Here is a 27,880-nt window from a genome sequence, read left to right as displayed (position 1 = left end):
ACATGTATTCAAATCCAAAACAAACCAACATCACAGTAATACAAGTCTACTCTCCAACCACTGCTGCCAAAGAGGCAAAGGGAATCAGTTCTATGAAGATTTTCAACATCTAGAAATAATACCCCCCAAAAAAGATACCACATTCTTCATAGAGTATTAGAATGCTCAAATGGGAAATCAAAAAATTATTGGAACAATGGACAAGTTTGGCCTTAGAGTCCAAAGTGAAGTAGAACAGAGACTAATAGAATTTTACTGAGAAAACTAGCTAGTCAGTCATAATAACACACTTTCCCCAATAATCCAAAAAGGCCACTCTGTATGTGGTCAATGTAGAAATCAGATTGATGATATACTTTGCAGCCAAAAGTAGAGAAGCTCTATGTAGTCAGTTAAAGCAAAAATTGGAGCTGACTGTGACTCAGATCATGGGCTTCTTATTGAAAAATTCAAACTTAAATTGAAGTAGAGAAAACCATCATACCATACAGGTATGTTGTTTAACATCCTCAAGAAATATGAAGTGGAAATGATGAATAGATTTAAGGGATTCAGTCTGGTACGTGGAATGCCTGAAGAACTGTGGATAGAGGTTCACAATATTGTGCAAGAGCCATTAAAAAAAAAATCTAAAACCTTTCAAAGAAAAAGAAGAAGAAAGCAAAAGGATTGTCTGATAAGACTTTAACACAGTTGAGAAAAAAGTAAAGTGAAGGGTTAGAAGAGAAAGCGAAACTGAAAGCAAAATTTCAGAGAATAGCAAGGAGAGGTAAGAAGAGTTTCTTAAATAAGTAATGCAGAAAGAAAGAAAGAAAAGAAAAAATAACAGTATGGGAAAGACAAGAGATTTCTTCAAGAAAATTAGGAGAACAAGAGGTTTCATGTAAAACTAGGCATGATAAAAAACAAAGATGGAAGGGATTTAGCAGAAGCAAAAGAGATTGAGAAGAGGTGACAGGAATACGCACACGTGCATATGCACACACCAAAAACTATATAAGAAAGATCTTAACATCAGCAATAATCAGGATGGTGTGGCTACTGGTCTACAGCCAGACATCCTTAAAAATGAAGTCAAATGATAATGTAGAAACATGTACAGAAGAATTGCACATATTTAACATATATTGGATTACTTGCCATCGAGGGGAGGGGATGGGGAGGAGGGAAGGAGAAAAAAAATTTGGAATACTAGAGAGATGAGAGGTTTTTGCAAGAGTGAATTTTCAAAACTATCCATGTATAAATTTTGAAAATAAAATGTTTAAAAAATAAAAAAGAAATAAAATAAAGCCAAGTGAACCTTAAGAAGTATTTCTAACAGTAAGGTTGGAATTCCAGTTTTTAAAACCCTAAAAGATGCTGCTGCTAAAGAACTGGACTCAATATGGCAACAAATTTGGAAAACACAACAGTGGTCACTAGAGTGAAAAAGATCAGTTTATGTAATAATTTTAAAGGATAATGCCAAGGAAAGTCCAAATTCTGAACAATTATGCTCATTGTGAAATGAGCCAGGTTGTGATTAAAATTCTGCAAATTAAACTATAGCAATATGTGAACCAAGAATTACCAAAAGAGCAGATTAGTTCTCGAAGAAGTAGAAAAACTAGAGGCCAAATTGCCAATATTCCCTGGATTATGGAGAAAAACAAGGGACTGCCGGAAGAAGAAGAAAAAAATCATCTCTTTCTCCTTCACTGACTATACTAAAACCTTTGACTCTATGGATGAGAACATAATGAGGCAAGTCGTGAAAAACAAGGAAGTACCAGATCATCTTACTTGTCATCTAAGAAACTTGTATCCAGGCCAAGAAACCACAGTTTGAATGGAACCTGGAATAATTGATTATTTTAAGTTTGGGGAAAAAAAGTTCAACAAGGCTGTATATTGCAGCCTTTTTATTTAATTTCTATGCAGGCAACATCATACAAAACAACAGTTTGAATAAATCAAAAGTCTGAATTAAGGTTGTGAAGAATAATATCATTTTCAGATGTGCAGATGATAATTCTGATGGAAAAAAGTGAAGAGGAATTAAGAAGCCTCTGGATGCAGGTAAAAGAGGAGAATTCAAAAACTGGTTTGAAACTTAACATTAAAAAAAAAACTACTAAGACTTTGGCAATGGGTCCCATCACTTCCTGGCAAATAGAGGGAAAATAAATGTTAGCATTTATATTCTTGGGCTCAAAGATCATTGCAGATGGTGACTTGAAGCCATAAAATTAAAAAAACAAAAACAAAAACAAAAAGCAACCCTCTTGCTCCTTGGAAGGAAAGCTATGACAAATCTGGCCAGCGTACTAGAAAGCAGAGACATCACTTTGCCAAAAAAAGGTCCAGAAGTAATACAAGGCTGTGAGTATTGAATTATAAGAAGCTGAATGCTATGGAATCAATGCTTTTGAATTATGGTGCTGGGGAAGACTTTTGAGAGTCCCTTGGGCAGCAAGGAGGTGAAATCAGCTAATACTGAAAAAAATCAATTCAGGCTATTCGTTGGAAGGTCAAATGCTGAAGTTTAAGTGTAACTATGTTGGCCACATAATAAGACAAGACTTATCAAAAAAAAAAAATGCTGAGAAAGAAAAGAGGATGGTTGAGTTTGAGATGGAGAGTTTCAAGGAAATAATGAACGTGAACTTGGGCAGACTTCAAAAGAGGCTGGAGGATAGAAGGGCCTGCCTGCTATGGTGTGTGAAGTCTTGAAGAGTTTGACATGACTGAACCACCATCACAATAAATTAAATTAGAGTGACATGTTGAGAGGGAGAGGGAGAGAGAGGGAGAGAGAGAGAGAGAGAGAGAGAGAGAGAGAGAGAGAGAGAGATGAGAAAACACATTTCTCCCTAGCCCACCCATTCCTTTACAGAGTGAAGGACCATGGGCATGGAATACTGCATATAATATATAATAAAATATAATGTCATACTTTTTGGATAGACTGATAAAGCTGGTAAGCTCATATATATTGTATTGCTTTAATTCAAATAAGCTTTATACCATTAAAAAAATCTTTTATTTTGCTTAGTAGAAAAGGTCTGCAGTTCCAGTGGTCTTGCGATGAAGGGAGCCATCTACACTCAGAGAGAGGACTGTGGGGACTGAGTATGGATCACAACATAACTTTCTCACTCTTTTTGATGTTGTTCGCTTGCATTTTATTTTCTTTCTCATTTTTTCCAGTTTGATCTGATTTTCCTTGTGCAGCAAGAGAATTATATACATATGTGTGCATATATTAGATTTAACATACATTTTTACCATGTTTAAAGTTAAAAAAAAAAAGAAAAGGTCTGACAATATAAATTAACTTTTAAATGATAAGAAATTAAAATGAGGGAAATTTTACAAAAGAATCAAGCAAAAAGAGAAACCAAGCAGTGATTGAAAAAACTAATAAAAACTTAAAAAAGCAATTCACAAAAATAACCTAAACCTAAACCTAAAGTAAAATATATTTCATAATAGTGTAATATCTTTGAATATCGAGAAATTTATTCCAACAAAGATGAAATGAAGAATTAAACATTGACTTAACAATGAATTAAACATACGTGAAAGTGTCGAAGAACTTAGCCTGTGTCTAGTTACCAAACCAGTTTAAATAATGAAAACCCAAATATGAGATTTTTGGAAAATGTAACATTTGTCTGGATGCTGCCTCCTTTATCCCCAGTTCTGCCTTGGTTATACCCAAGAGTTTGAATTTGCATGTGTTTGCCACCAGATGGCATTCTACTCGAGTTTCCCGACCAGGACTTCCATCACTCTCCAGGACACGTGTGAGATGGCTACTTTTTAACAGGCTGCAGAATCACCTTCAGTCACTCAAGTTTACACTTGTCCAGGCTGTTCCTTCTGCCTTGGTCAGGTGACTTTCCCATGCTTGGCTCATAAACAGGAGAGATTTTTCTTTAACCCTTTTCTGGCTGGGTTCCAATTAAGTCTAAGGATAAAAAAAATTCATCAAACATTAAAACCAGAAACAGCCCATGTCTCATTCAATCCCCCACCTCTTAGGGGTATCTCACTCTCTTGAATTATATTCTCTACAGTGTTCAGATTCGGATTCTTGACAGGCTGTGATCACAAAGTTTTTATATCATATAGACGAAAATGAAAAAGAAATACGTTAACTTTTATCGGTAGGTCTGCAGCTATCCAGATTTTTAGTGTGAAGGGGAAACTTCTAAGCATCTGTGGAAAAAAAGGAAGGGAGTAAGGAGTATTCTCACCCCTTAGGCTCACGGATTAAAGGAATTTTAGGTAGAAGAAGTTTCCCCTAGGAGTTAGATTCAAAGTAGCTCAAAATCCTCCTCACAGTCTGAGCAATGCTGGTCAGGGCTGCTCAAATCCATATGCCTGGGCTGACCCTCACCATTCATACCTCGATCCTGCCTTTGTCTCAGCCTCCAGCACAGATATCTGCAGAAGAGGAGAAAGAACAAAGTGCAGACGTCTTCCTTTTATCCTCGTGTACTGGCTGCTGCTTATGGCAGAGAAAGGACCACTGTGATCTCTGATAGGGGTCTGGGAGAGGGTGGACTTGAGGAGAAGGGCAGGCCTTTTCTGTTGCAGAATAAGAGAGTCTCCACCTGTCTCTCTCTTTCTAGAAATCATTTCCTTGAAAAGTTGCAGAGATAAAAGGGCAAAGGTAGCTCCTACCAGTCAACATTCATCTATAGTACTTAAGCTTTTTCAGAATCATAGAGTTGGGGAAGGAGGTCTTAGAGATTACCTTTTCTAACCCTTTTATCTTACAAATAAGGAACTCAAGGCACAGGAAATTTATGGATCAAGTTAGTGACAAAATCCAGACTAGAATGCAGGTTTCCTGTTTTATATTACTATTTCCCTCTCATTAGACCATAGCTCATCACAGGGATTGTTGGATTGGTTACCAAACAAGAGCATCGGACCAGTTGCTCTCCTTCTAACCTTGATTCTGTTTAGCTGTAGGTTCCTCTCCTCTCTGGAGTTTAGGATATGGAGACAAATTGGATTAGATGGCATTCTCAGTCTCTTTTGACTTTGAAATTATGCGATTCTATTCCTGAATAATCTCCATCACTGAGTGAATGAATAAGAAGCATTTATTAAGCACTTACTGTATGTCAGGTACCATGCCAAATGTTGGAAATCCAAAAGTAAGACTGCCCCTTCCTTCAAGAGTCTTCCAGTCTAGGAGAGAAAACAACATGTACAGCTTGCCAGGAAAGGGAGTTTTGGTCTAATAACTCATCAGGATGGTTCCTTGATCCTTAGGGTAGATGATCGGACAGATCCTTAGAAACAATGGTGGTATTGGTTTGGTCACCATTCCCAGAGCAGGAGATGGAAAGAAGGAACAAAAAAGGGGGAGAAATACATGCAGGATAATAGGGCAGGTGAATGGGATGCAAACAACAGTCTGGCTGAATAGCCAGGTCTGGAGGTGCTCTCCAAGGTGATGAGAAACAAATGGCAAGATAGCCTCAGATAGAATGGAAAGCATAGTCTGACCTGAGGCTAGCTAGATTTGGTGGCCAATAAGTGTAAAGCCAAACAAGACATCTCAGCCCCAGGGAAAGAGTTCCAAACTTAGTAGACTATTTCTCCTCAGAAACATTATAAGAATAAGAGGGAGGTTCTGATAGGCTGGGAAGACACTTGATGGAAGAGTTCTAGAAATCTGTGCACAAGGTGGGCATGGGATAAGAAGTTTCTAACAGCCTGAGATAAGCATCTACCGAGGGAACAACCGCCCTTTATCCCTCTGTGTATAAATCAGCTGCCATCTCTTTGCAGATGACGCCCAACTCTATTGATCCAGCCCATATATCCAGAGCACCAGTCCTGCATCACCAACTGCCTATTAGATAGCCCTCCTCGAATACAACACAAGTATCTCCTACTCAACATGTCTAAATCAAAATTCAATACTTCTCCATTAAACCTCTCCTGCCTTTTCTATGTCCACCGAGGACTCTGCATTCTCCCAGATTTGCATCCCTAACACAATTCTCAAGTCTTCATTCATAGTCACTCTTCATTTCCAATCCATTGCCTTGCCATATATTGTCATTTCTACTTCTAAACATTTCTCATATACTTTACCCTCCCTCTACTCACACACTCCTATTCTAATTTAGACCCTCACTCCCTCTTGCCTGTGATGGCTCCTGACTATAGTTTCTCCCTTCTTCCATCCATTTGCATGTAGCTATTAAATCAATGTTCCCTGTATTGGTCTACCTGCCATCTAGGGGAGGGGCTAGAGGAAAAGAGGGGAAAAGCTGGAACAGAAGGTTTTTCAAGGGTCAGTGTTGAAAAATTACCCATGCATGTTTTGTCAAAAAAAGCTATAATAAAAAATAATAAAAAATTTAAAATAAATAAATCAATGTTCCCAAAGCACAGACCTGACCATGTCACACCCCTGCTCAAGAAGTTACAACAGTTTCCTATTCCTCCTAGGATCAAAAACAATCTGCTTAACACTTAAGAACATTCCAAATGTTAGAAAGAAAATAGGTACATTAATGCACTGTTGGTAGAGCTGGGAATTAGTCCATTTCTTCTGGAAGGCAATTTGGAGCCATGCTTAAAAAAGATCTACTAAGTCTATACCTGAAAAAATCAAAGAAAGAGGGAAAGAACCCATATGTACGGTGAATTAGAAACTGAGGGGATGCTCAATAGTTGGGGAATAGCTAATGAATTATGGTAGATAGATATGATGGAATACTACTTGTGCTATAAGAAGTAATAAAGGGTTTGGTTTCAGAAAAACCTGGGAAGACTTGTATGAACTGATGCAAAGGAAAATGAGTAGAACCAGGAATACCATATTGTAAAGAAGATCAACTCTGAAAGATTTAACAGTGCTGATCAATACAATGGCTACATATTCCAAAGGACTCATGATGAGACATGGTGTCCACCTCCAGATAGAAAACTGATGGATTCAGATGGCAGATTGAAACATATCTTCTTTTTTTTTTTTTTTTTTTTTTTGGAGGGGAGAACATACTAATGTTGGGATTTATTTTGCACATAGGTTTTATTTTTCTTGACTTCTCAATGGGTGCAAGAGAGGGGAGAGGAAAAGGAGATAATTCAGAACTAAAAAGAAAATGGAATTAAAAAATGTTTTTAAATTGAATTTTAAAAATTCAAGATCATCCAGAATTGAGTTTTGATTTAGCTTTCCTGGTTAATTTTCTTTTAAAAATTTTTTTCTTTTATTTATTTATTTTTTAAATGCACATTTCCTTATGATTCATGTTTGGAGAGAAAAAGCAGAACAAAAGGGGAAAACCACAGGAGAGAAAAAAAAAAACAGAAAAAAGAAGTGAACAAGCATGTGTTGATTTACATCCAATCTCCCTAGCTCTTTTTTTGGATGCAGATGGTGTTTTCTATCCAAAGTCTGTTGGGATTGCCTTGGATATCTGAACCACTGAGAAGAACCGAGCCTTTCATAGTTAATCATTGCACATTCTTGCTGTTACGATATACACTGCATTCCTGGTTCTGCTTATTTTGCTCAGCATCAGTTCATGTAAATCTTTCCAGGCCTTTCTAAAATCAACTTGTTCATCAGTTCTTATAGAACAATAATATTCTATTATCTTCATATACCACAATTTATTCAGCCATTCCTGATTGATCCATTTCCAATTCTTTGCTACCACAAAAAGAGCTGCTACAAACATTTTTGCACATGTAGGACCCTTCCCCAACTTTATGATTTCTTTGGGATCCAGACCCAGTTGATTTTCTATCACACCTCTCCACACAATCTCCATTCCAACCAAACTGATATATGTTCTGTTCTCTGTACTTGAAATTTCATTTCTTGACCATATACCTTTGTTCAGGCTGCCTGGAATGGACCCCAGCTCTTAGAATTCTTACCTCCCTTGATACCCCAGCTCTTGTTATCTACAAGGGACCTTCCTAATTCCCCCCAGATTCTAGTAATGTTCCATTTCCCCCAAATTTACAAATATATGATCCCCATTATATTTATATACATATATGTACTAGGGTAGCTAGGGGGCACCATAGTGCACCGAGTACTGGGCCTAGAGTCTGGAACTGGAGTCAGTTCTTGGGTTCAAATCCAGCCTTAGACACTTACCAGCTGTCAGTAAGGGACTTTTGTTTAAGTCCCTTCACCCTGTTTGCCTCAGTTTTCTCATCTGTAAAATGAGCCAGAGATGGAAATGGCAAACCACTGCAGTATCTTTGCCAAAAAAAGCCCAAATGGACATGGCTGAAAAACAACTGGAACATACATGTACACACATATAAGTACAGGATGTATGTGTACATATATATGCAGTGTGTATATATAGTATTTACATCTACACTATACATAGATATATGTGCATGTATGCATCTATATTTGTATGTAAATACATATAGTATGTTCACATGTGTGTAGCAATTTTATGGCAGGGCCATGACTAGGAGTGGCCAGCCACTTTTATTTGCTGTTGCTGCTACTGCTTCTTCCTCCTCCTCCTCCTTTCTTCTTCATCTCCTCTTCTTTCTTTTTCTTCTTTTCCTTCTCCTCCTCCTCCTTTTTTCTTCTTTTTCTTCTTCCTTTTCTTTGCCTCCTTCTCTTCCTCCTCCTTCTCTTCCTCCTCTTTTCTTCTTCCTTCTCTTTCTCCTCCGTTTCCTCCCCTGCTTAACTCATGCTTAGATGGGTTTCCCTTCTGTGTTATGAGTTATATGAACGGATCTTTCATTCTCTCATATTTTTAGCCCTACATCCCCATTCAGAGACAGTAACTTCTAGCCCCAAACCTTTATTCTAAGGTCCTTTTCCCATCTGCATTCAGACTAGCAAGTACCAGTGGGTAACACTGTATATGAAGCAAAGAAAGACAAACAGACTTTCCCCTTGCCCAGAGGGAAAGACTTCCCGATCCAAGAGAGAAAGGAGATATAGAATTACCTCCTTAGAGTGAGGAGGTAGAGGGAGGGGCTCACCGGGCCAGCATCCAAGGCTCCCTGTTACTTCAGTCTCCCAGCACCTGATCTGAATTGTAAATGTCCTCCAGAGGAATGGCCAATGATTGTTCCTCCTCTGCCTTTCTTTGCAGTCTTTCTTTTTCATTCAGAGGGCTTGATGATGCAAAAGGTTTACCAGGTCTGGCCACTTTCCTACGGTTAATTTAATAGCCCCCTATCAGCTCTTTTTCCTTGATCAAGTCCTGGATTTTCAAGGACCTTTCCCTTACATATACCTTGTATGTATTTTACACATCAGAACACGGATTATCTGAGCTGGGGAAGGTAATTATATTACTCAAGTGAACTATGTTTGAAACCTTGTGGGTTCCTTCCCCTGCAATTTCCTGGACCTTTTTATAGGCAATAGCAAATGCAGGAAATGGGCTAGGGGCTGAGAGTGAATCACTCCGGTTTATTAACATAACAGAGCTTTCAAAAGTTATGTTAATTAACTGCATGTTAATTGAAAACTGTGATAGTGACACATTTATGGTAAGGAGTGACTAGGGAAGTCTTGGCCAAAATGCCTGCGGTTCCTTGTAGAGGGTTCTTTGTACTCTGGAGAAGGATACTTGCAACAAGGTGTTACCTCAGTGGAACTGATGAGATGATGGTTCCCTGGTCCCTACATATACTTAGTGCTTAGCATGGAGATGTCATGGTTCTCTCGTTCCCATAAATACTTAGTACTCAGCGTGGTGATGTCATGGTTCTCTAGTTCACACATGCTCAGTAGCTGTAATGATGTAACTATAATAAGATATATAAGGGCTGAGAAAGACTGGAAATGAGACATTCTATCTTTGACCAACCTCCTGGTGGCCCTTCTGCCTCCTGCACTAAGCTCAGACTGGGCCTGAATAAAGACTCTAGATTCTATTCTTGACCATTCTCGTGGTGTCCATCCTGCTGAAAGGCCGAAAAGCTAGCCCAGTTCCTCTCTGGTCAGCGGGTCTGCTTGTGCCCAAGTTCTGCATGGGGGTCGTTCTGTAACAAGGGCCCATCCTATCTCTTAGTCATATGGGGATCCAGCCAGACAACCCTGCCTGAACCCAGGCAGAGACAGTGGGACAGGGGGCCACACAGACAGACCCCTAGGCCTGCTTCTCCAGGCTTGATGTGTCCCAACCCTGAACCCCCAGTGAAGTACTTCCCAAAGCCCTGGGAGCTGGAGGGAAAGTTGGAGACTCAAGTCCCTTTTCTGTCATCGGCCTTGCAAATGGAGCAAGAATCACTGCCCCCTGAAAAGATCACTCTTTTGTACTTAAATTGCAGACTGGGAACTGGAAGTTGGGAAATCTCCAGTGGAGATACCAAGGGGTCCGAGGGCTTTAATGCTGTATCTTATAAATTCTGAATTGCATTCAGTGAAGAAAATCTGAACTGCCAGTGCTTGTTGCTTTGGGTGAGTCCTAAAGGAAAGATGACTCTTAATAGGATGAAGGCCAACTGAGTCAGTTTGGATATGTCTAATAAAAAACGGTGTTGTAACGTCTCTTCTTCGTGCTCCGGGCCTTTCCCAAGCAAGAATCCCTGAGCAGGCTGGGAGCTGGGGGTGGGGCCTTTCCAGCCCATGCACAAAGAGCCAGCTTGATGGGCAACACCTGTGTAGGAGTGAAAGGGATCTGGGAGGGAACTCTAGCTCAGCGCACTAGAGACTGTGGCTGTGGTTTTGTCTTTTTTCAGTTGTGCCCCCATTTGGGGTTTTTTTGGCAAAGATAGTGCATTGCTGTTTGCAAGATACATGGTTTGCCATTTTCTTTTCTGGCTCATTTTATTTTATTTTATTTTTTATTAAAGCTTTTTATTTACAAATCATATGCACGGGTAATTTTTCAACATTGACTCTTGCAAAAATTTCTGTTCCAAATTTTTCCCTCCTTCCTCCCACCCCCTCCTCCAGGTGTCAAGTGGTCCAATACATGTTAAAAATGTTAAATTCAATATATGTATAGTTATCTTGCTGCACAAGGAAAATTGGATCAAGAAGGAAAAAAAACCTGAGAAAGAGAACAAAATACAAGCAAACATCAACAGAAAGCATGAAAATTCTATGTTGTGTCCACATTCAGTTCCCATGGTTCTCTCTGAGTATAGATGGCTTTCCTCATCACTGAACACTTGGAACTGATTTGAATCATCTCATTGTTGGAGAGATCTGGCTCATTTTATAGATGAGGAAACTGAGGCAAGCAGGGTGAAGTGACTTGCCCAGGGTCATACAACTAGGCAGTGTCTGAGGATTTGAACTCACAGAAATGAGTTCCCCCCACCCCCCAGTCTGGGGAACGATCTGGAACTATTCCCAAAGGGCTGTAAAACTGCATCCCCTCTGGCCCAGCAGTGCCCTTACTGGGTCTGTATCCCAAGGAAATCATTAAGGAGGGAACAGGACCCACATGTGCAAAGTGTCTGCAGCAGCTTTTTCTGTGGTAGCAAAGAATCGGAAAATGAGTGGTTGCCCATCAAGGGGGGAAAGGCCGAACAAGCTGTGGCACATGAAGGTGATGGAATATTAATGTTCTATAAAAAATGATGAACGAGCTGATTATAGAAAGGCCTGGAAAAATTTACATGAACTGATGCTGAACAAAACAAGCAGAGCCAAGAATACAGTGTATGCAATAACAGCAAGAAGGTGCCATGATCGATTATGAAAGACTCGGTTCTTCTCAGTGATCTAAGGCGATCCCAATAAAGTTGGGACAGAAAATACCACCTGCATCCAGAGAGAGAGCTATGGAGACTGAACATAAATCAGCACAGGCTACGTTCACTTCTGGTGAACGTTTTTTCTGGTTTCTTTCTCTCTCCCATGTTTTTTTCCCGTTTGCTCTGATGTTTCTCTCCTATAAAACAATGTGTATTAAAAATTAAATAAACTTAAAAAGAAAAAAAAAAAGAAATGAGTCTTTACAACTCTGGCCTTTGTGCATCATGGCACCCCCCTCCCCACACAGAACGGCTTATGCTGGCCATGTTCTCCTGAGCGGTGTGCATTCATTCATTCATTCATTCATTTAGATTTTTTGGCCTTGGTGAAAAAGAGTTTTGCCTCAACAACCACCCAGCCTTAAGCACTGAAGCAGTGTTGCCTCAGTCACACTGAGACCCGCTGACAGGCTCAGCTTAGAAAGGTCAAAGCCTCCCCCTGCATCCAGGGCCACCTCCATCGTCCTGATCTGGATCTGGCCCTGGACTGGACGGCTCTGAAGGGGAAAGGGAGGCAGGGGACCTGGCGCGGGCCCCCCCTTCCCCCCACCCCCACACTCACAGGTCCCTCGGAGAAGGAAGGACAAACAATGATGGGGAGACCCATGAGCTGGGCTGCCCTCAGCCGCTGTCCAGCCTGTCTATCGTAAAAGAAAACTCCCCCCAATAAAGTCCCCAATGAGAATGAGCAGGGGCACCCCCAGAGTCCTTCCCACTGCCGGGGTCCGCAGAGAGGCAACCCTGAGGGGCTGGCGGGATTTCCAGCACTGTTATCGATCCTGGGCCCAGCCGGTGCGCTTCCCACTAATGATCAGCCAAACTTTATTAGCTTTTAGCAAAGATATTTACTAAGCTGGCAAGTGAGGAACAACAGTTTCAAACCTCCCTCCCCCTGCTTTTCCCTGTGATCAGATTTTACACGTTAATGATTCTGGGCTCTCTGGTGACCTGCCGAGCCCGGTTACTGCGTCCTGGCTTGGGGGGCTGAGAGTGGGGAAGGCAGGGCTCAGACTTCAGTGTGGCTGCATCCAGGGCCTGGGGGAAAGCCAGCCAAGATGCACCCATGGGTGCCTGCTTTCCCCCTCGGCCCAGGAGAGCTGGTCTCTGCTCTGGCCCCAGAACCCCAGGCCCTGTCCTAGATTGACTCCAAGGATCCTTCCCCTCCCTTCAGTGGTCTTCCTTACAAATCTTCATATGTTCCCAGTCAATGTTCTCTGTTCTAAGCCCCCTCCCAGCCCTGACACCCCCTGTTCTAAGCCCCCTCCCAGCTCTGACACCCCTTGTTCTTAGAGGGACTATGAAACCATAGAAACAGTGAGTGAGCAGGCCTAGGCTGAAATCCTGTCCCTATCACACAATAGCCTGTGTGACCGCAAACACTTTATCATTTTTTAATTGAAGCTTTTAATTTTCAAAAAATACATACATTGATAATTTTTGACATTCACCCCCACGAAACCCTGTGTTCTAATTTTTCCCTCCCTTTCCCTTCCCCCCTCCCTCAGTCTGCAAGTGATCAATACATGTTAAACACGTGCAATTCTTCTATACATATTTCCACGATTATGCTGCAAAAGAAAAAAAAAACAGATCCAAAAAGGGGAAAAAATGAGAAAGAAAACATAACGCCAGCAAACAACAGAAAGAGTGAGAATGCTGTGTTGTGTCCACACTCAGTCCCCACAGGCTTCTCTGGGTGCAGAGGCTCTCCCCATCCCAAGAGCATTGGAACTGGCCTGAATCACCTCATTGTTGACAAGAGCCACGTCCCTCAGAATTGATCATGGTGTAATCTTCTTGCTGCCGTGTACAATGATCTCCTGGCCCTGCTCGCTTCCCTCAGCATCGGTTCCTGTCAGTCTCTCCAGGACGCTCTGAAATCCTCCTGCTGCTCATTTATAGATTTTATCATCTATAGAACCATAATATCCCACAGCACTCCCCCACCGCAGCTTATTCAGCCATTCTCCCACGGAGGGGCATCCACTCAGGCTCCAGTTTCTGGCCACGACAAACAGGGCCGCCACAGACATTTTGGCCCATACGGGTCCCTGTCCCTTCTCTGGTATCTCCTTGGGGTATAAGCCCAGTAGCAGCACTGCTGCGTCAAAGGGGACGCACAGTCTGATAACTTTTGGGCACGGTTCCAGATCGCTCCCCAGAGTGGCTGGGTCTGCTCACAACTCCACCCACAATGCATCAGTGTCCCGTTTCCCCGCACCCCCTCCAACGCTCCGCATCATCATCCCCGGTCATTCTAGCCAGTCTGAGAGACGTGCGGCGGCGGAACCTCGGCGCTGTCTTCCTTGCGTTTCTCTGATCAGTGCTGGTTTGTGGCACTTTTCATATGGCCAGAAACGGTTCCAATTTATCTGAAAACTGCCTGTTCACGTCCTGTGACCGTGTATCAGTCGGAGAACGGCTTGAATTCCATGACTTTGACTCTGTATTTTAGAAATGAGGCTTCTACCCGAACCCTCGGATGTAAATCCCCCCCCCCCCGCCCCCCACTTGGGGCTTCCCTTCTGTCTTTGCATCCTCAGACGCTTCACAGCTCGAGCAGGGACTCGGATTTCTCCCCCACAAACTGGGCCGTGTTGGGGAGGGGCAGCAGGGGTCCCTCCAGCTCCCGGGGGGGGGGTCCCCAGGAACCGCCCCTCCCCCCCCCCGGAGAGGGCCGGGCCACCATCCTCAGGACATCCCGGAGAGAAGCTGAGCACACTCTGGGGCGGCAGGAAGGGCGTCTCCCTGGAAGCCCCCGGGCCACGGCTGGGGCTGTCCGGGGTCGCGCCCCTCCCCCACCTCTCTGTCTCTCCCTTTTCGGTCCCTCCCTCCGTCTGTTCCTCTGTCTCAGTCTCTGGGGGAGGAGACAGAACGCCGACGCTCCTCCCCCAAGGGCAGTCCCCGCACTAGCAGCCTCCGGCCTGCAGGGACAAAGCCCTCTGAGGCCCCAGAAGGGGGCGCTGCCCCCGGGACTCCTGCCAGGGCCACTTGGGCGACACCTGCGCTCAGGGCGAGCGCCCCCCCCTCCCTCCCGCAGCCGGGGCTGGGGAGCTTTGGCCAGACTCTCCGCGAGAGATCCAGCCCGCTGCCGCCTGCTGATCCCCCCCCCCCCCCGGGGGGCGGCCACGTGCCGGTTGTGCCGCCCCCTAGAGGGCAGAAGGGTGGGAGCGAGGGACAAAGCGGGCGTCGTTTCTCATTATTAGGTATTTTTCCTTATATCATGGGCCCTGGTGTGTCTTATAATCAATGTAATTGATCACATTCAGTTATCAATACACTCGGTATGTTCTCTAGTGTGTCACCGCGCTGTGATCCTGGCGCTAGGACTGATATTCTAGAAGAGGGGGCTGGGTTAGAGCGTGGCACGCAGGGGCAGCGAGGTCCCAAGTTCAGGTCCTTGGTCAAGTTCAAGGTTCCCCCTCCCCCACCCACGACACTCTCTGCTTCCGCTTCCTCCGTTAGTGAAATGCTCCGCAAATTTACTGCAAACTCTTCCCCTTTTCAACTCCCCCGGGGCGGGACCAGTCTGGGGGCGAACTTGGTTCTTGACGCCTCATTGGCCACCTCAGCTGCAGTCTCCTTCCCGCCGCTGACTCAGCTCGACGCCCCATTGGCTGAAAACCGGAGAGCGGGAAGGCCGACTCGAAGCCCCATTGGCCGGCGGCAGCGACAGCGCCCCCAGGCGGTTGGTGGAGGCTTCAGAAGGCGGGAAGGAGGCGGAACGAACCTAGACGGCCCTGCCCCTGCCTTTTCGATTCCAAGTGCCCCTCAAAGCCTCGGGTGTCTGTTCCCTCTGAGGCTGAGGTAACTGGCCCTGTCTCTCCGCGCCTGACGCTGGGCTCGGAGGCCGTCCTCTCGTGATTACACCCCCTCTTCCCCCAGTCCCTTCCCCCTCCCCCCTCGCTTTTCCCACCTCACTCACTCCCTCCCTCCATTCCTCTTGTGCTTGTTCGAGATTCCAGTTCCCCTCCCCCCTCCCATGCTTTCCCCTCCCCCTCCCCACCCTGCCCCCCCTCCTGAGTGATTCCTCCCATTCCACGTGACCCTCCCCTCCCCCCCCAGGGAGCCCCTGCCTAAGTCCCAGCTTCTTAAACTGCAGGTTCGGGACCGAGGATCTAAACTGGTCTCGGTGTGACCTGTGACGGAACGGGGGGAGGGGGGGGGAGGCTGGGTCACTCCCAGTAAGTGTCTGATCTGTGGATGTGCCCACAGACCCGGCTCGGGAGACGAGGGAGGGGGCCCGAGAGGAGGCCCTGGTGACCCCCTCACTTCCCTCCTCTACTTTCCCATGAGTCCTCCACCAACCTAGACTTCTTCTGGGCGACCCCTCCCCGATTTCATTTCATTTTCAGTTAGTAGTTATTATATCCTGCCCATGAGTATATGTCATAATCAGCATCATTTATTATATTAAGCCCTCAATAAATGTAATGATGCATGTACTTCTGGCCTTGTTGCCATGTTGGGATGTAAGTAATGATTGTACCATACTGGTGTGCTGGAAGGAGGGGGCTGCCTTCCCCCTCCTCTAGCTGCCCTTCCTCCCCTCCCCCTCTAGTTACCCTTCCTCCCCTCCCCCCATCTAGCTGCCCTGCCTCCCCTCCCCCTCTAGTTACCCTTCTTCCCCTCCCCCATTTAGCTACCCTTCCTCCCCTCCCCTCATCTAGCTGCCCTGCCTCCCCTCCCCCTCTAGTTACCCTTCCTCCCCTCCCCCTCTAGCTACCCTTCCTCCCCTCCCCCAGCTGCCTTTCCTTCCCTCCCTCCCTAAAGAAGAGGAAGCAGGATTCTGGTGGGGGTTGTGGGGGGCCTGGGCCCTTCACTAGGATATTCTGGTTCTGTTTTCCTTATGGCACTTTATGGGCTTTTCCTTTGTGGTTCTAAGGTAGAAGACTTAGGCCCTGGGGGGAGGTCGAGACAGGAAGTGACCCCAGGGTTAGAGTAAAGCTGAGAAGAGGGTCTGGGGGTCTGAGAAGTTCCAGGACTCTGAGAGGGGAAGGCCCTGCCCAGATTCAGATCCCTGGGTCCCGTCTGTGTTTAGGGACAAGGGGAAGGACTAGGGTCCTCTTGGGGAAGCTGACTGGGCTCCAGAAGGGGCGCAGGCCCCTTAGTCACCTTTGAGCAGCAGGTCCCAAAGCCTGGTGTCTGGGGCCCTGAAACCCTCAAAAGCATCATTCAGGTCAAATTGTTTCCAAAAAACATAGTAAGAGGTTTTAATTTCAATACAGTAAATATCGATAGATATAGCGTCACATAAACAAAAGCTCTTTGGGGGTCCTCAGCAATTTAAAAAGTATTTAATAAAAGTAAAGGTTTTCTAAGACCAAAAAATTTGAGAAGGACGACATCCAGAGTCCGGCCCTAACATGGTTGCCCCAGTCCTGGAGCAGCGATCGTTCTGGTGAAGGGGAGGAATCGGGGAGCATCGAGGACATCAGTTTGGGGGTTAAGTTCCGCAGAGAAAGAGAGAGAAAAGAAGGAAGAGGAAGGACTGCTGTCTGGGCAGGAGGAGGAAGGCCAGCGGAGAGAAGGCAGAATGGGGCGGCTTTATTTCTGTTTTCTCAATCAAGAACAATTGTAGGATTGGGAAGGAGAGAAGAAAAACGGTTCCCAGGAAACTGAATGCCAGGGTCAGTGTGAGACAGTGGTAAGGGCCAGCTGGCTGCCCCAGTAAGTTGAAGGCCCCGCCTGGACAGTCTGCAGGCCAGGGTCCTAAGGGAACACTGGGCAAAGGAGGCCGCTGCGCTTCTCTCTGCAATGGTTGGAAACTGGGGCCAGGACCAGGATGAAGGTGTGGTCTTCCAGCTGGCAGGATTGACTTCTTCCTAGGACTTCTCACTAAAGGGTGATTGTGAGTCCTTAGAACAGGAAGTGATGATTACGGCAAGCCAGCGCGGGTTTGCCAAGGGAAAAATCTCGAGGGAGCCCGATTTCTTTTGTCAACCGGGCAAGTTGACCGCTGCTGCCTCAGGACTGGTGCAGGTATCTGGATTTGTCCCCCAGCTTTCTGGCTGTGTCCTTGTGAGTAAGATGGAGACATTTGGCTGAGTCAGAGGATGATCCGTTAAGTGGATTATGGGCAGTTGAACAAGTAGGTGCAGAGAGTGTCCATTAATGAAGTCATGGCCACTCGGAGAGAAGTGACTGTTAGAGTCCCAGTGATCTGCCCTTAGCCTTCCACGTTTAATATTCTCATTAATGATTGGAAGAAAGATGAGATGCTTCTCAGAGTCCTAAAGGGTAGCTAGGCTAGCGCACTAGATGGCAGAATTGAGACCCAAAAAAGCTCTCCCCAGGCTAGAACAATTGGCCAGATCTGTGAAGGTGAAATTTAAGAGGGAGAAATAGAGCATATTACAGTTGGGTCCAAAATCAGACGTGGGACCAGTAGCAGATGGAGGTGGGACGGACGGCCACGTGAGAGCTCGAGTGGAAGAGACTCACCAGCTCTATCAGTCATCCTCTGGGGGGCCGTGGGGTGGTGTGCAGATGGAGCCTGGGTCCCCCTCACCTAGGGTGGCCACATTTCAAGGACATCGACAAACTGGACTATGGAGGGTCATTGAGACGGCGAGAGGAGGCAAATCCCTGCCACATGAGCCCATGGTCTTGAAGCAGGGGCTAGATGACCCCTTGTTGGAACTGTTTTAGAAGAGATTCTCCATTATGATTTGAACACACGGCTTCTTAGATCGTTGCCAGCTGTAGTGTGTGATGGCTGTTCCCTAGATTCGTCCCTCCCCAGTCCCTCCAAACCATCTTTGTTGTAGTTTTCCCCTCCCTCCTTTGGGTTCTCCTCCCTACTCATCCTTCTTTGCTTTAATGGCCCGTCCTCCCATATTTCCCCCCCTTGCCCTTGTTGATTCCTTTCCACTGTAATGCTTCTTCTTACTCCCATTCATTACTCTCTCTCCTAGGCTGGGAGTGTCCCAGGAAGTAGGGAAAGGGCTGAGCTGAAAGAATTAGAGTAAGGGGGGATTTGGGAATAGGGTGAACCAAAAGCAAAAGCTTGCAAAGTGGGAGCTGGGGCAGGGAGTGTGTGTGTGTGGGGGGGTACACTGTGTGGGAAGCATGGAGGAGGAAGGGAGAATGGGACTGAACAACAGAGGGCTTGCAAAGAACAGTGAGCAGATGCTTTTAGTAGTTTAGTGGCCAGATTTCTGTCTTCAGGACCATGCCCTAAACCCAAATCACCCTTGCTCTCCTTGATTGTCCAACAATAGGTCCTCTTTGTACACTGTTTGGGCCCTAATTGGCTCTGAGTGAATACAATATAGCAATCGTTTCTGTTTGAGCCAGAAATTCTAAGGGGCTTCTACTCCCAGAATGATTTTTTAAAAAACGGCCTCATTTCTTATCTGTTCTTAATTCTGCTTGAGAGTTGTCCCCGTCAGACTGAGACCTGAAAGGCCAAGGTCCCCCACTTAGTTCAGGGCCATCTCCAGTTCTTCTGGTCTGTCTCTGGCCACCGGACCCAGATGTCTCCGGACGAGAGAGTGAGAGGAATGACCATGGCCAACCCTCCCTCACTTCAGTCCAATTCATTTGCACGCCAGGGCAACCTGTCCTTGATGTCATCCTCTTCGAGAAAGAAAGACAAGCTCCAACATAGTAGGTACTGAATGGGAGGGGGGGGATGCTCAAGGATGCTTGAGAAAAAATGGGTCAAGAGGGTCCGTGGAAAGTATTGAACAAAATAGGAGAGGCTCAGAGGGAAAAAAATACAATATCAGGCATTTGATAAGCACCTACTTTGCGCTAGACTCTGTGCTATGGGCTTGGGAGGCAAAGAAAGGCAAAAGACTGCGGAGATGGTTTAGGAAATGCATCAGAAAGGGAGCTGGTGAGGCTTGGGTGGCACAGAGATAGGAGCAGTCGGCTTTGAGCCATAAAATTGCTGAGTTTGTGTGGGACCCTGGCAAAGGACGTCACCTTCCTCAACTTCCATTTCTTCGTCTAGAAAATGAGGCTAAGAATATTTGATATTCTTAGGTTTACAGGGGTTTACAAAGCACTTTATTCACAAAACTCCTTATAGAGAGTGCAAATAGTATTCTGTTATTTAACTTTGATAATATTATTACATCCCAACTTCTGCATTTTAGTGGATCCCAAAGAGGAGTCCTCCCTCCAGCAGTGCAATCCATCTGTGCCTCAGCCAATGGGAATTTTTGGCCCAGTAAAATGAGAGGATATTTGGAAAGCACTTTGCAAATCTTAAAAACCTACATACGTGCTAGTTCTTGTTTTCATCGGGCGACCCCATAATCCTCCCTCGAGAATATCCGAAGCCCCTGGAGGCCCTTCCCTAGATCTTGCAATTCTCTAGACCACAGGGCAATGTTGTGGCTGTTGACCATCCAGGATCTTTCTCCTGCTAGGCGACCAGCCCACCTTTCTCTTCCCACCCGACTCCACTGTTTAGGCCATTCAAGATTCTTCTTTAAGGGTTATGGTCTTTCACAATTCGCGGCCATATAACAATGAGAGAATAAACACCAGGATTTCAAAAGACAGCCTTTTGTGTCAGGGAGCAGTTCAAGATCGTTGAGTTCTGTCCACTTTCTTTTAAAAGAGTGCTCACACTCTTTCTCCTCTTCCAGGCCAAGCCCAGTTTATTATCCTTCGGTGCCGGTCCAAGATAAATACACTGATAGAGACTGACCCAGTGGACTGCCGGTACAATTGCATGCCATAGTCTGTGTAGTAAAAATTCTTCATCCACTTGTCTATTTGATTTTTTTTTCCCTTTGTGAATTGTGACGGCAATCTCTTTTGAGTACGCCTCGATCTGATTAATGCAATTGGAGGAGGGGGGGAACCTAATGCAATCAAAACAAGGTCATTGCCAAATGACAGGAGCAGGTGCCGGAGTTCATCGGCTCCAGGAGATTCCTCTTCCATTTAGACTCCAAGCTATCCCTCAGCACGATAGAGACAAACACCCCCAGAGAGCAGAGGTCACACTCTTTTATGGATTAGTTGATATTGATCACTAATGATTTGTTGAACAAAGTTATTTTTGTGGCTGTCTATTAAAGGATGGTCTAAGACTTTAACATATGCACGGGAGCCTCCGACTTGTTGGGAAAGAGCCTTTCAGGCAGTTTTGTGCTCCCAAGTCAAATGCCTTTTTATAATCAACAAACAGTAAACACAGAAAGACCTTGTATTATCTGTCTTTCAGTCAATTGTGGAGCTGGAAAGATGTGGTCTGCTATAGAAAATTGGCTGTGAAAGGCTGCCTTTTTCCTTGTCAGATTTTCATCAAGAATGCCCTCAATACATGAAGTTCATTCTCATAAAGATTTTATAGAGATGAGAAAGTAGGCATATGGGTCAGTAGTTGCTGATGCCTTCTCATTCGACTTTTTGGGTAATAATACCATTTGAGACTTTTTTTTTTCCAATTGTTTGGTGTCTTCCCTTCTTTGAGATCTCAAAAATCAATCCCCTCGGTGCTAACAAAATTGGGTTACCTTTAGCACAGATTTCTTCACCCTGTACTTAGAACTGTCCAGCCACTTTTTATGACTTCTTCTGAGATACCATTTCTGCTTCCTCGTACAGCTCATCTGGTGGCAAAGCCAAACGCGGCAAGGCTGCCGTTAGCAGAGATGGGAATATACCCCTAAAGGGATGCTGACATTTTTTCCATTTTGCTTCCATTTCTTATCCTCCCGTTTTTATCTATAAATGCTCTTGGGACAATCTGGCTTGGCTTTCTGAAGATTCATTTTCCCCTTCGCTGCCTCGCACTGGTGGAGGTGATACTGTGCATAATTTCTCTCTACCCATCTCCACGATGGATTTTTCCCCCCATTCTCCTCTATGTTTTGCACATGAGTTTGTTCACTAAAGTTTGCGGCAAAGAGAAGAAATATTGAATCTCTAATGTGTTTTCTGGGCTCTTTTGGCCTCCATGTTATGATCGCTGTTTCATTTCATTAAACTTTTATAAGAAATAGTGATAATCATAGTCACTAACTTTACCTTTATCCACTTCCTATTTTTCTGTAAAAGTAGTTCATTCAAAAAAGTTGGGTCGGAGCTAGCAGTGTCTTCTCATCTTTAGCCATTCTTTTGATTTGTTGTTGATTCTGACCTTTGGTTTCACTTGATTGAGGGTCCAACTGCACCAAGACAGCTGATTTTTAATGGTTCATATAAAGAGACACCTGCTGTCCAGGCATAACTATTAAAAATTTTTATGTTCTTTGTGGAATCAGATCTGTCTTCCAGCTGTCTCTTTAGAGAAAACATTCATGATTTGCAGACCAGAAGTTTCTGTGTAGTCTGCGAACCTTTTGAAACCTGTATCTTGACATACTCCAACAAGTTTTTTTGCCATCCCTCCCCACTTTAGGATTTCCAGTATATATTTGAATGGGAAGGCTTGGCCAAGTCTGAGGTTTCTACCATTTCTGCTCTATTTTTTCATTCTCTTCCACACATGATAACATGTACAGTTTTCTTTGTGTCATTCTCTTGGCTTGGGCTCGTCCTGAGTGAGATGACCACTCATGACATGTTTCTTGTTGCCTTTTGGGGCACAATAAAATTCGTTCCGGCTTCTGACTGTCTGAGGAGAGCCCGTGAGCTGCTTTCCATGTGGCCAAACCATCCTCCTGTCTCCTAGTGTGGTCTGTAGTGGGGGGATGTCATCGATGGGACTCCTATCACTGGACAAAGACGTCACATTGAGTGCAGCAACCGTAAAATAAATGTTTCAGGTCAGCCTGAGGCTGGCTTCTTTATCCCTTGCCCCCCTTTACCACCATTCTCCTGCCATCCTTGCAGCCCTGGAGGCCCGAGGACCACTTTATCCTTGCCTTTTCATCCAGGCTCCCGGGCTGGGTGCTTCCTTCCCTTGGGTGCCGAGCATCTGCGCCCTTAGCCAGGCTGGTCCCCAGGCCCTCCCGGAGCAGTTATCCTGGGACTAACAGGTGCCCAGAGTTTCTGCGATGCCCGATCCAGGCTCCTTGTCTTACAGATGGAGGAACTTGAGGCCAGAGAGGTTAATCCCGGATCACCAGGTCTCACGAATGTACCTTCGGTGCCTTTTTGGCAGATCCTAGACCCTCCTGGACCAGCTTGGGGGCTGCTGGCATAACCTTCAAACCCAGGGGTCTGTGGGAGGGCGGCTCCATGGCCCCAGCCCGCTGACACTCCTGAGCCTTAACCAGGCACTCAGCTCCGCGACTGTTAAAGAGAGGGTCATAATCCTTGGAAAACTCACTCGTGTCCCAGAAATCACCAAGCCAGGGCAGTGCGTAGAGAAGCCAGCCTGGGAGCCAGGAGGACCTGCGTTTGAGGTCTATCCCATCCCCAGCACACACACACACACACACACACACACACACACACACACACACACAAATAAATGGCTTCTCCTAAGAAGCATCAGCATCATGTCATTTATAGAACCCTTTATGAATATTATCTTCACAAAGTAGATATTATCCCCATTTTACAGATAAGGAAACTGAGGCAGAGATGCACTGACTTGTCCAGTCACAGAACTGAGGAGTTTCTGAAATAATTAGTTGTCAAGCAGACGCTGACCAGTGTCGGGAGTGAGAGTTGCCTCCCTCCGGAGTTGTCTACACTTGGGAAATGCAACAACAAAAACAGCAAGGGGTGCAATGTGATAGCAGCTACTTACAAGCTTAGCAGCAGCTTGGGGAAATGAAAGGAAGGCCACACTGGGAGTCAGGAGCACACAAGGCCTGCCCCCAACCGACGCATGAGCCACCCGGGACTCTGAGACCGCGTCCTTCCCCTCCCACCCCAAGCCCACCAGTGCCTCTGTGAAGGGGCTTTTCCACACTGGGAGTTTCCTGCCTCCATGAAATTATAGCTCTGGACCCAAAAATGTATTTGTTGTGATGATAAAGAATTAATGCTATCTACCACTTGTCACTGTTGCTGTCTGGCGGCTATAATTGCTCCTTGATTGGTTAGCTGTAAGTGCCTGGGAAGGGGGTCCTTTAGAGGAAATGATAAAGGAAGGGAGGTATACAGAGAAAGAGTTCCAGTGTCTAAGGCAGAAAGGGGGCAGGCTGGGCTGGAGCAGTGGGGAGGGCAATGTCCTTGGGACCCCGGGGCTCAGGGAATGCTGGGAGGGATCCTCACTCCCTCATCTTCCCCCAGCTCCATGAAGGCAAGCGGGGAGTCCGACTCTGCCCCAGGAGATGGGGCCGTCCCCTCTGCCAGCCTTCCTGGGAGCCGGGCCCCGACCTGCACCCGTTGCCGCAACCATGGTCTCGCTGCCCCCCTCAAGGACCACAAGCACCTGTGCCTCTTCCGGGCCTGTGAGTGCCAGAAATGCGCCCTCCTCCTGTGAGTATCCTAAGAGCGTGGTCTCTGTCGAAGCTGCTGCCCCTGCAGGGACCCCCCCCGGGGGCACAGCCTCCCAAGGACACCAGCCTTTTGCCCCCTCGCAGTTAAATCTTAGTCTCCACAGACTGCGGCAGTTGGACTGGAAGGGACCCAGGAGCTTCTATCCCAACCCGCTCATTTCACAGATAGGAAAAGCTGAGGCCCCAGAAGCACAGTGAGGAGGAGAGAAGCAGCAGAGCAGCCATTTGAACACCTGCCTCCGAAGCCCAGGACCTGCCACCGCTGACCCCATGGGTCGGTCCCGGGCCCTGGCCCTGACCTCTGTCCCAGGACCTGGCCCTGACCTCTGCCCCTTTCTCTTTCAGGGAACGAAGGCGAAGGCGTGTCAGGGCTGCCCACCTGGCTCTGCAGAGACTGCAGGAGTCCCAGGGCCTGCCCAGAGATGGGGGGGCCCACTGTGAAAAGGGGACCCCTGGTAAACGCTCTCCCTCTGGCTGGGGGAGGAGTCTGCTGGGGTCGGAAGGGACTTGGGGGGACTGGGGGGCTCACCTGGGCTCCAGTGTGGCTCCAAAGGGTCCCTCCCTCTCCAGGGTCTCACGCTCAGCTGGGCCAAAGCCGGCTTGATAAAGCTTGCCTGGACACTGGAAGGGCCAGCTACAGGTGGAGAGTCCTGGGGCTGCTGGGTAGGGAGTCTCATCATGGGGCAGGAGAGCAGTCGTCTCCTATAGGCATTTCCTGTCATTCTCAGCTGGCAAGGAGAAGGGGGGGCCCCAGCCGGGGGGGACCCTCCGAGGAGCTCCCCTGACTGTGCTGATGTCCTTTGAAACGGTAAGATGTGCCCCCACGGCCTCCCCCAGGGGTTCTCTATCTCGTGGGGCTCCTCTCCACTTTCCTCCATTTTTCCACCTTGGGCACCACCCAGCCCTGCCCAGAACGGCTCCAGGCTGGTCCCTACTTAGTGGCAGCCGCCCTCGCACCTCCCCTTTACCCCCGCTTCCCAGGAGAGCGCCCCACGGGCCTTACTGCTAAGCCAGCCATTGGACACCACGCCGCTGTCCTGGCCCCCCACGCCCTGGCTTCCCCCCACCCTGCTGGTGTCCCCGCCGCTCCCCAGTTACCTGCTGTGCCTGGAGCCCGGCATCGCCCCACACCCGCTGCCCGGTGAGAAAGTGGGAGGTGGGGCGGGTGGGATGGGGAAGGGGGGAGGGGAAGGGGGGAGGGGAAGGGGGGAGGGAGCATCAGAAAGCCCAGCCCTGGCCCCACCATCCCCATGGCCCCCAGTGGGGGGGGGGGGTGTCATGGAGAGCTGGGAACCCTGGCCAGGCCCGCAGGATGCCCAGGGAGCAGAGCCAGCGCTGAGCCCATCTCTGCCCGTCCCGGTCTGTCTTCGACTCAGGCTCCTTTCTCCACCTGACCAACCACGGGGCCCTCCCAAGCTGCCCGGGACAGTGCCAGCTACTGATGATCCCCGTGCCAGGGGAACCCTCCGGGCTCTCTGGCCTGGCCGAGCCGTGAGTCCTGGGGCCTGAGCTGTGGGTGGGAGAGAAGAGGGGCTCTGTGTGTGTGTGTGTGTGTGTGTGAGTGTGTGTCTGCGTGTGGACCACAGGATCTAGCCCTGGAAGTCATGGCGGCAGCGGGAGCCACAGCTCCAAGCATGAGGCCTGGGGGAGGAGACCTAGGCCAGGCCCTGTCCTTGAGCCTCCGCCTGCCTGCTCTACAAAAGGGAGAGAACAGCAGCACCTGTGGGGGTGGGGAGGGTGGGGGAGAGTGTGAGGAGGGAATGACATCATCAGGGCCAAGTGCTTTCAGGGCCTGGCGCACCGAGGCCTTGTCTCAAGGTCAGCCGTCATCCTGAGCCTCCCTTGGGCCCGTTCCCTCCCCCCCCCCCGCCCCCCCGTGAGTCCAGGGTCACAGCTGGCTCGAAGCCGAGGCTGGATTGGAACTCAGGTCTCAGACTTGAGGCCCAGCATTCTATCCCCTGCCTTGGTTGGAGACAAATGGTGCAGCGGCTCAATAAGCATTGATGAAGCACCTGCTGTGCTCCAGCATTGGGCCATATCATGGAAGGGAAGAGCTGCCCTCGCTTTTGGGAGGCGGGGAGCACAGGGAGCAGGGAGCACGGGGAGGCAGGGAGCACAGGAGGCCCTTTGGCCATAAGCTGAGCAGGGCATTTCCTGCCAAGGGGCTGGGGAGCTCTGCAGGACTTTGGAGCAGGCCTGTTCCCAGGGAAGAGCCTGTGGGGGTTGAGTGAAGCGTGACTTGGGAAGCAGAGCAGCCGGGAGGCCGCACAGAGGGACCAGAAAGCGGTGACGTGCCCCTGGCGTGGCTGCGAGAGCGCAGAGTCTGGGCACAGGCTGCAAGGGGACCCCGGACCATGGGGAGGGTGGGGCAGAAGACCCCGTGCCTGCTCCAAGCTCTCCCTTCCCCTTTGCTCCTTCCCCGCTCCAGATGCTCCACGCTGATTCTTGAGCCCTGTGGTCCCGCGGACCCCTTGCTCCTGCAGCCCCAGGTCCTAGGAAGGAAAGGGGGCGGGGGACTGGGGGAGAGGAGAGAAAGGGGGGCTGCTCCCGGGTCCTGTGGGGAGGGGACGGGGCTGGTGCCCAGATCTGGGAGAGGAAGATCCAAATCTCTGAGAGCCTGGGTGGGAATCAGAGCCAGGAGGCCTGGATGTCTGCCCCAAATAGGTTCTCAGCTTAGACTAGGGAGGTCAGAGCGGGGGTTGGGGAGCCAAGGATCAGGGGCCAGGGAAGTGAGAGGGCCATGGGAGGTAAAAGGCAGGAGTTTCAGGCCAATCGCTGTCTCCCTCCTTTTTTCCGTAGGCCCCAGGGGCCTCCGGCTCGGCCATGGAACACCAGTTACAGCGGGAAGCTGCTGAGGCCTTGGTGGGCCTGTGGGACTCCTCCCAGCCCCCTGAGAGCCCCCCATCTCCTGCTGGTCCCCCCAGCCCTGCCGGGGCATCCCTGCACCCCCCTGGCAGCCCCTCAGGTCCTGGGAAGTGGAGGGGAGAAAGCCAGAAGGCGGGAGGAGCCCAGGGGTCTCAGAGAGGGGTCATACTAGGGGGATAGAGCGGCTCTCCTGGAGGCCTTGAATGTCAGGCAAGCGGAGAGGACAAGAAGAGCCGTGTTCTGTTCTGGGGGGACAGAAGCTAAAGCAAGAAACGAGAGGATCTGACCCAAACTGGAGGGGGAGGGAGGCCCCAGCCCGGAGGTGAGGAAGAGCGGGGGGAAGTCTGGGGCCCCCCAGGGGAGGCCAGGAGGCAGGGGGACGGCCTCGGAGGAAGCAGGGCTCACCCCTCATCCCCCCATTCCAGGCCCGGCTGCCGCAAGGAAAGGCGAGGAAGCTCGGGCGGCAGGGGACTCTCTCAGGCTCAGCTCGCCCCCCTTGGTGACCTTCCACATCGGCCACATGGGATCCCTCTCCCTGCTGGGCTGCAAGCTTCTCCCACACCCCCACCGCAGGATGCGGACTCAGCACATCGAGGGGCTTCTGGGCCCCTTTTAGACGCTTCTCCCCAATAAAGGCTGAGAGACTGGGCCCAAAGCCTTTGATCTGTGTGTCAGTGGGCCTCCTGCAGGAAAGTGGGTGGTTGTACAATGCCCAGGGGCACTGCCCGCCGTCCTGTGTCTTTGCCCACCTTGAGGGATGCCGGCCCATCTCCGGGACCCTGGGAAGTTCCTTCACCCCTGACTCCCCCAGTGTCCTCAATGGGAAAACAGAGATAATGAGAGCCTCTGCCCCCCAGGGCTGCTGACAGGTGAGGTGTGACCGTAAGGGGCCTGGCACCAAGTGGGCACCAGGCGAATGTTGGCCA

At 48.1% G+C, this 27,880-nt stretch overlaps 1 protein-coding gene across 1 annotated transcript; it reads left to right on the top strand.

Moving 5' to 3' along the window:
• The first annotated feature begins 23,113 nt into the window (after nucleotides 1-23,113).
• Nucleotides 23,114-27,599, top strand: DMRTC2 (DMRT like family C2). Its single transcript, XM_031963259.1, is given in 9 exon segments — nucleotides 23,114-24,069; nucleotides 24,435-24,544; nucleotides 24,660-24,820; nucleotides 24,823-24,897; nucleotides 25,071-25,230; nucleotides 25,466-25,580; nucleotides 26,518-26,578; nucleotides 26,889-27,054; nucleotides 27,380-27,599. Coding segments are annotated over 9 exon segments (1,224 nt in total). The 5' UTR covers nucleotides 23,114-23,884; the 3' UTR covers nucleotides 27,571-27,599.
• Nucleotides 27,600-27,880: the final 281 nt, after the last annotated feature.

Source organism: Sarcophilus harrisii, chromosome 3 (assembly GCF_902635505.1).
Source record: "Sarcophilus harrisii chromosome 3, mSarHar1.11, whole genome shotgun sequence".
NCBI classification, from domain to species: domain Eukaryota; kingdom Metazoa; phylum Chordata; class Mammalia; order Dasyuromorphia; family Dasyuridae; genus Sarcophilus; species Sarcophilus harrisii.
This window is presented reverse-complemented; position numbering and strand designations above follow the sequence as displayed.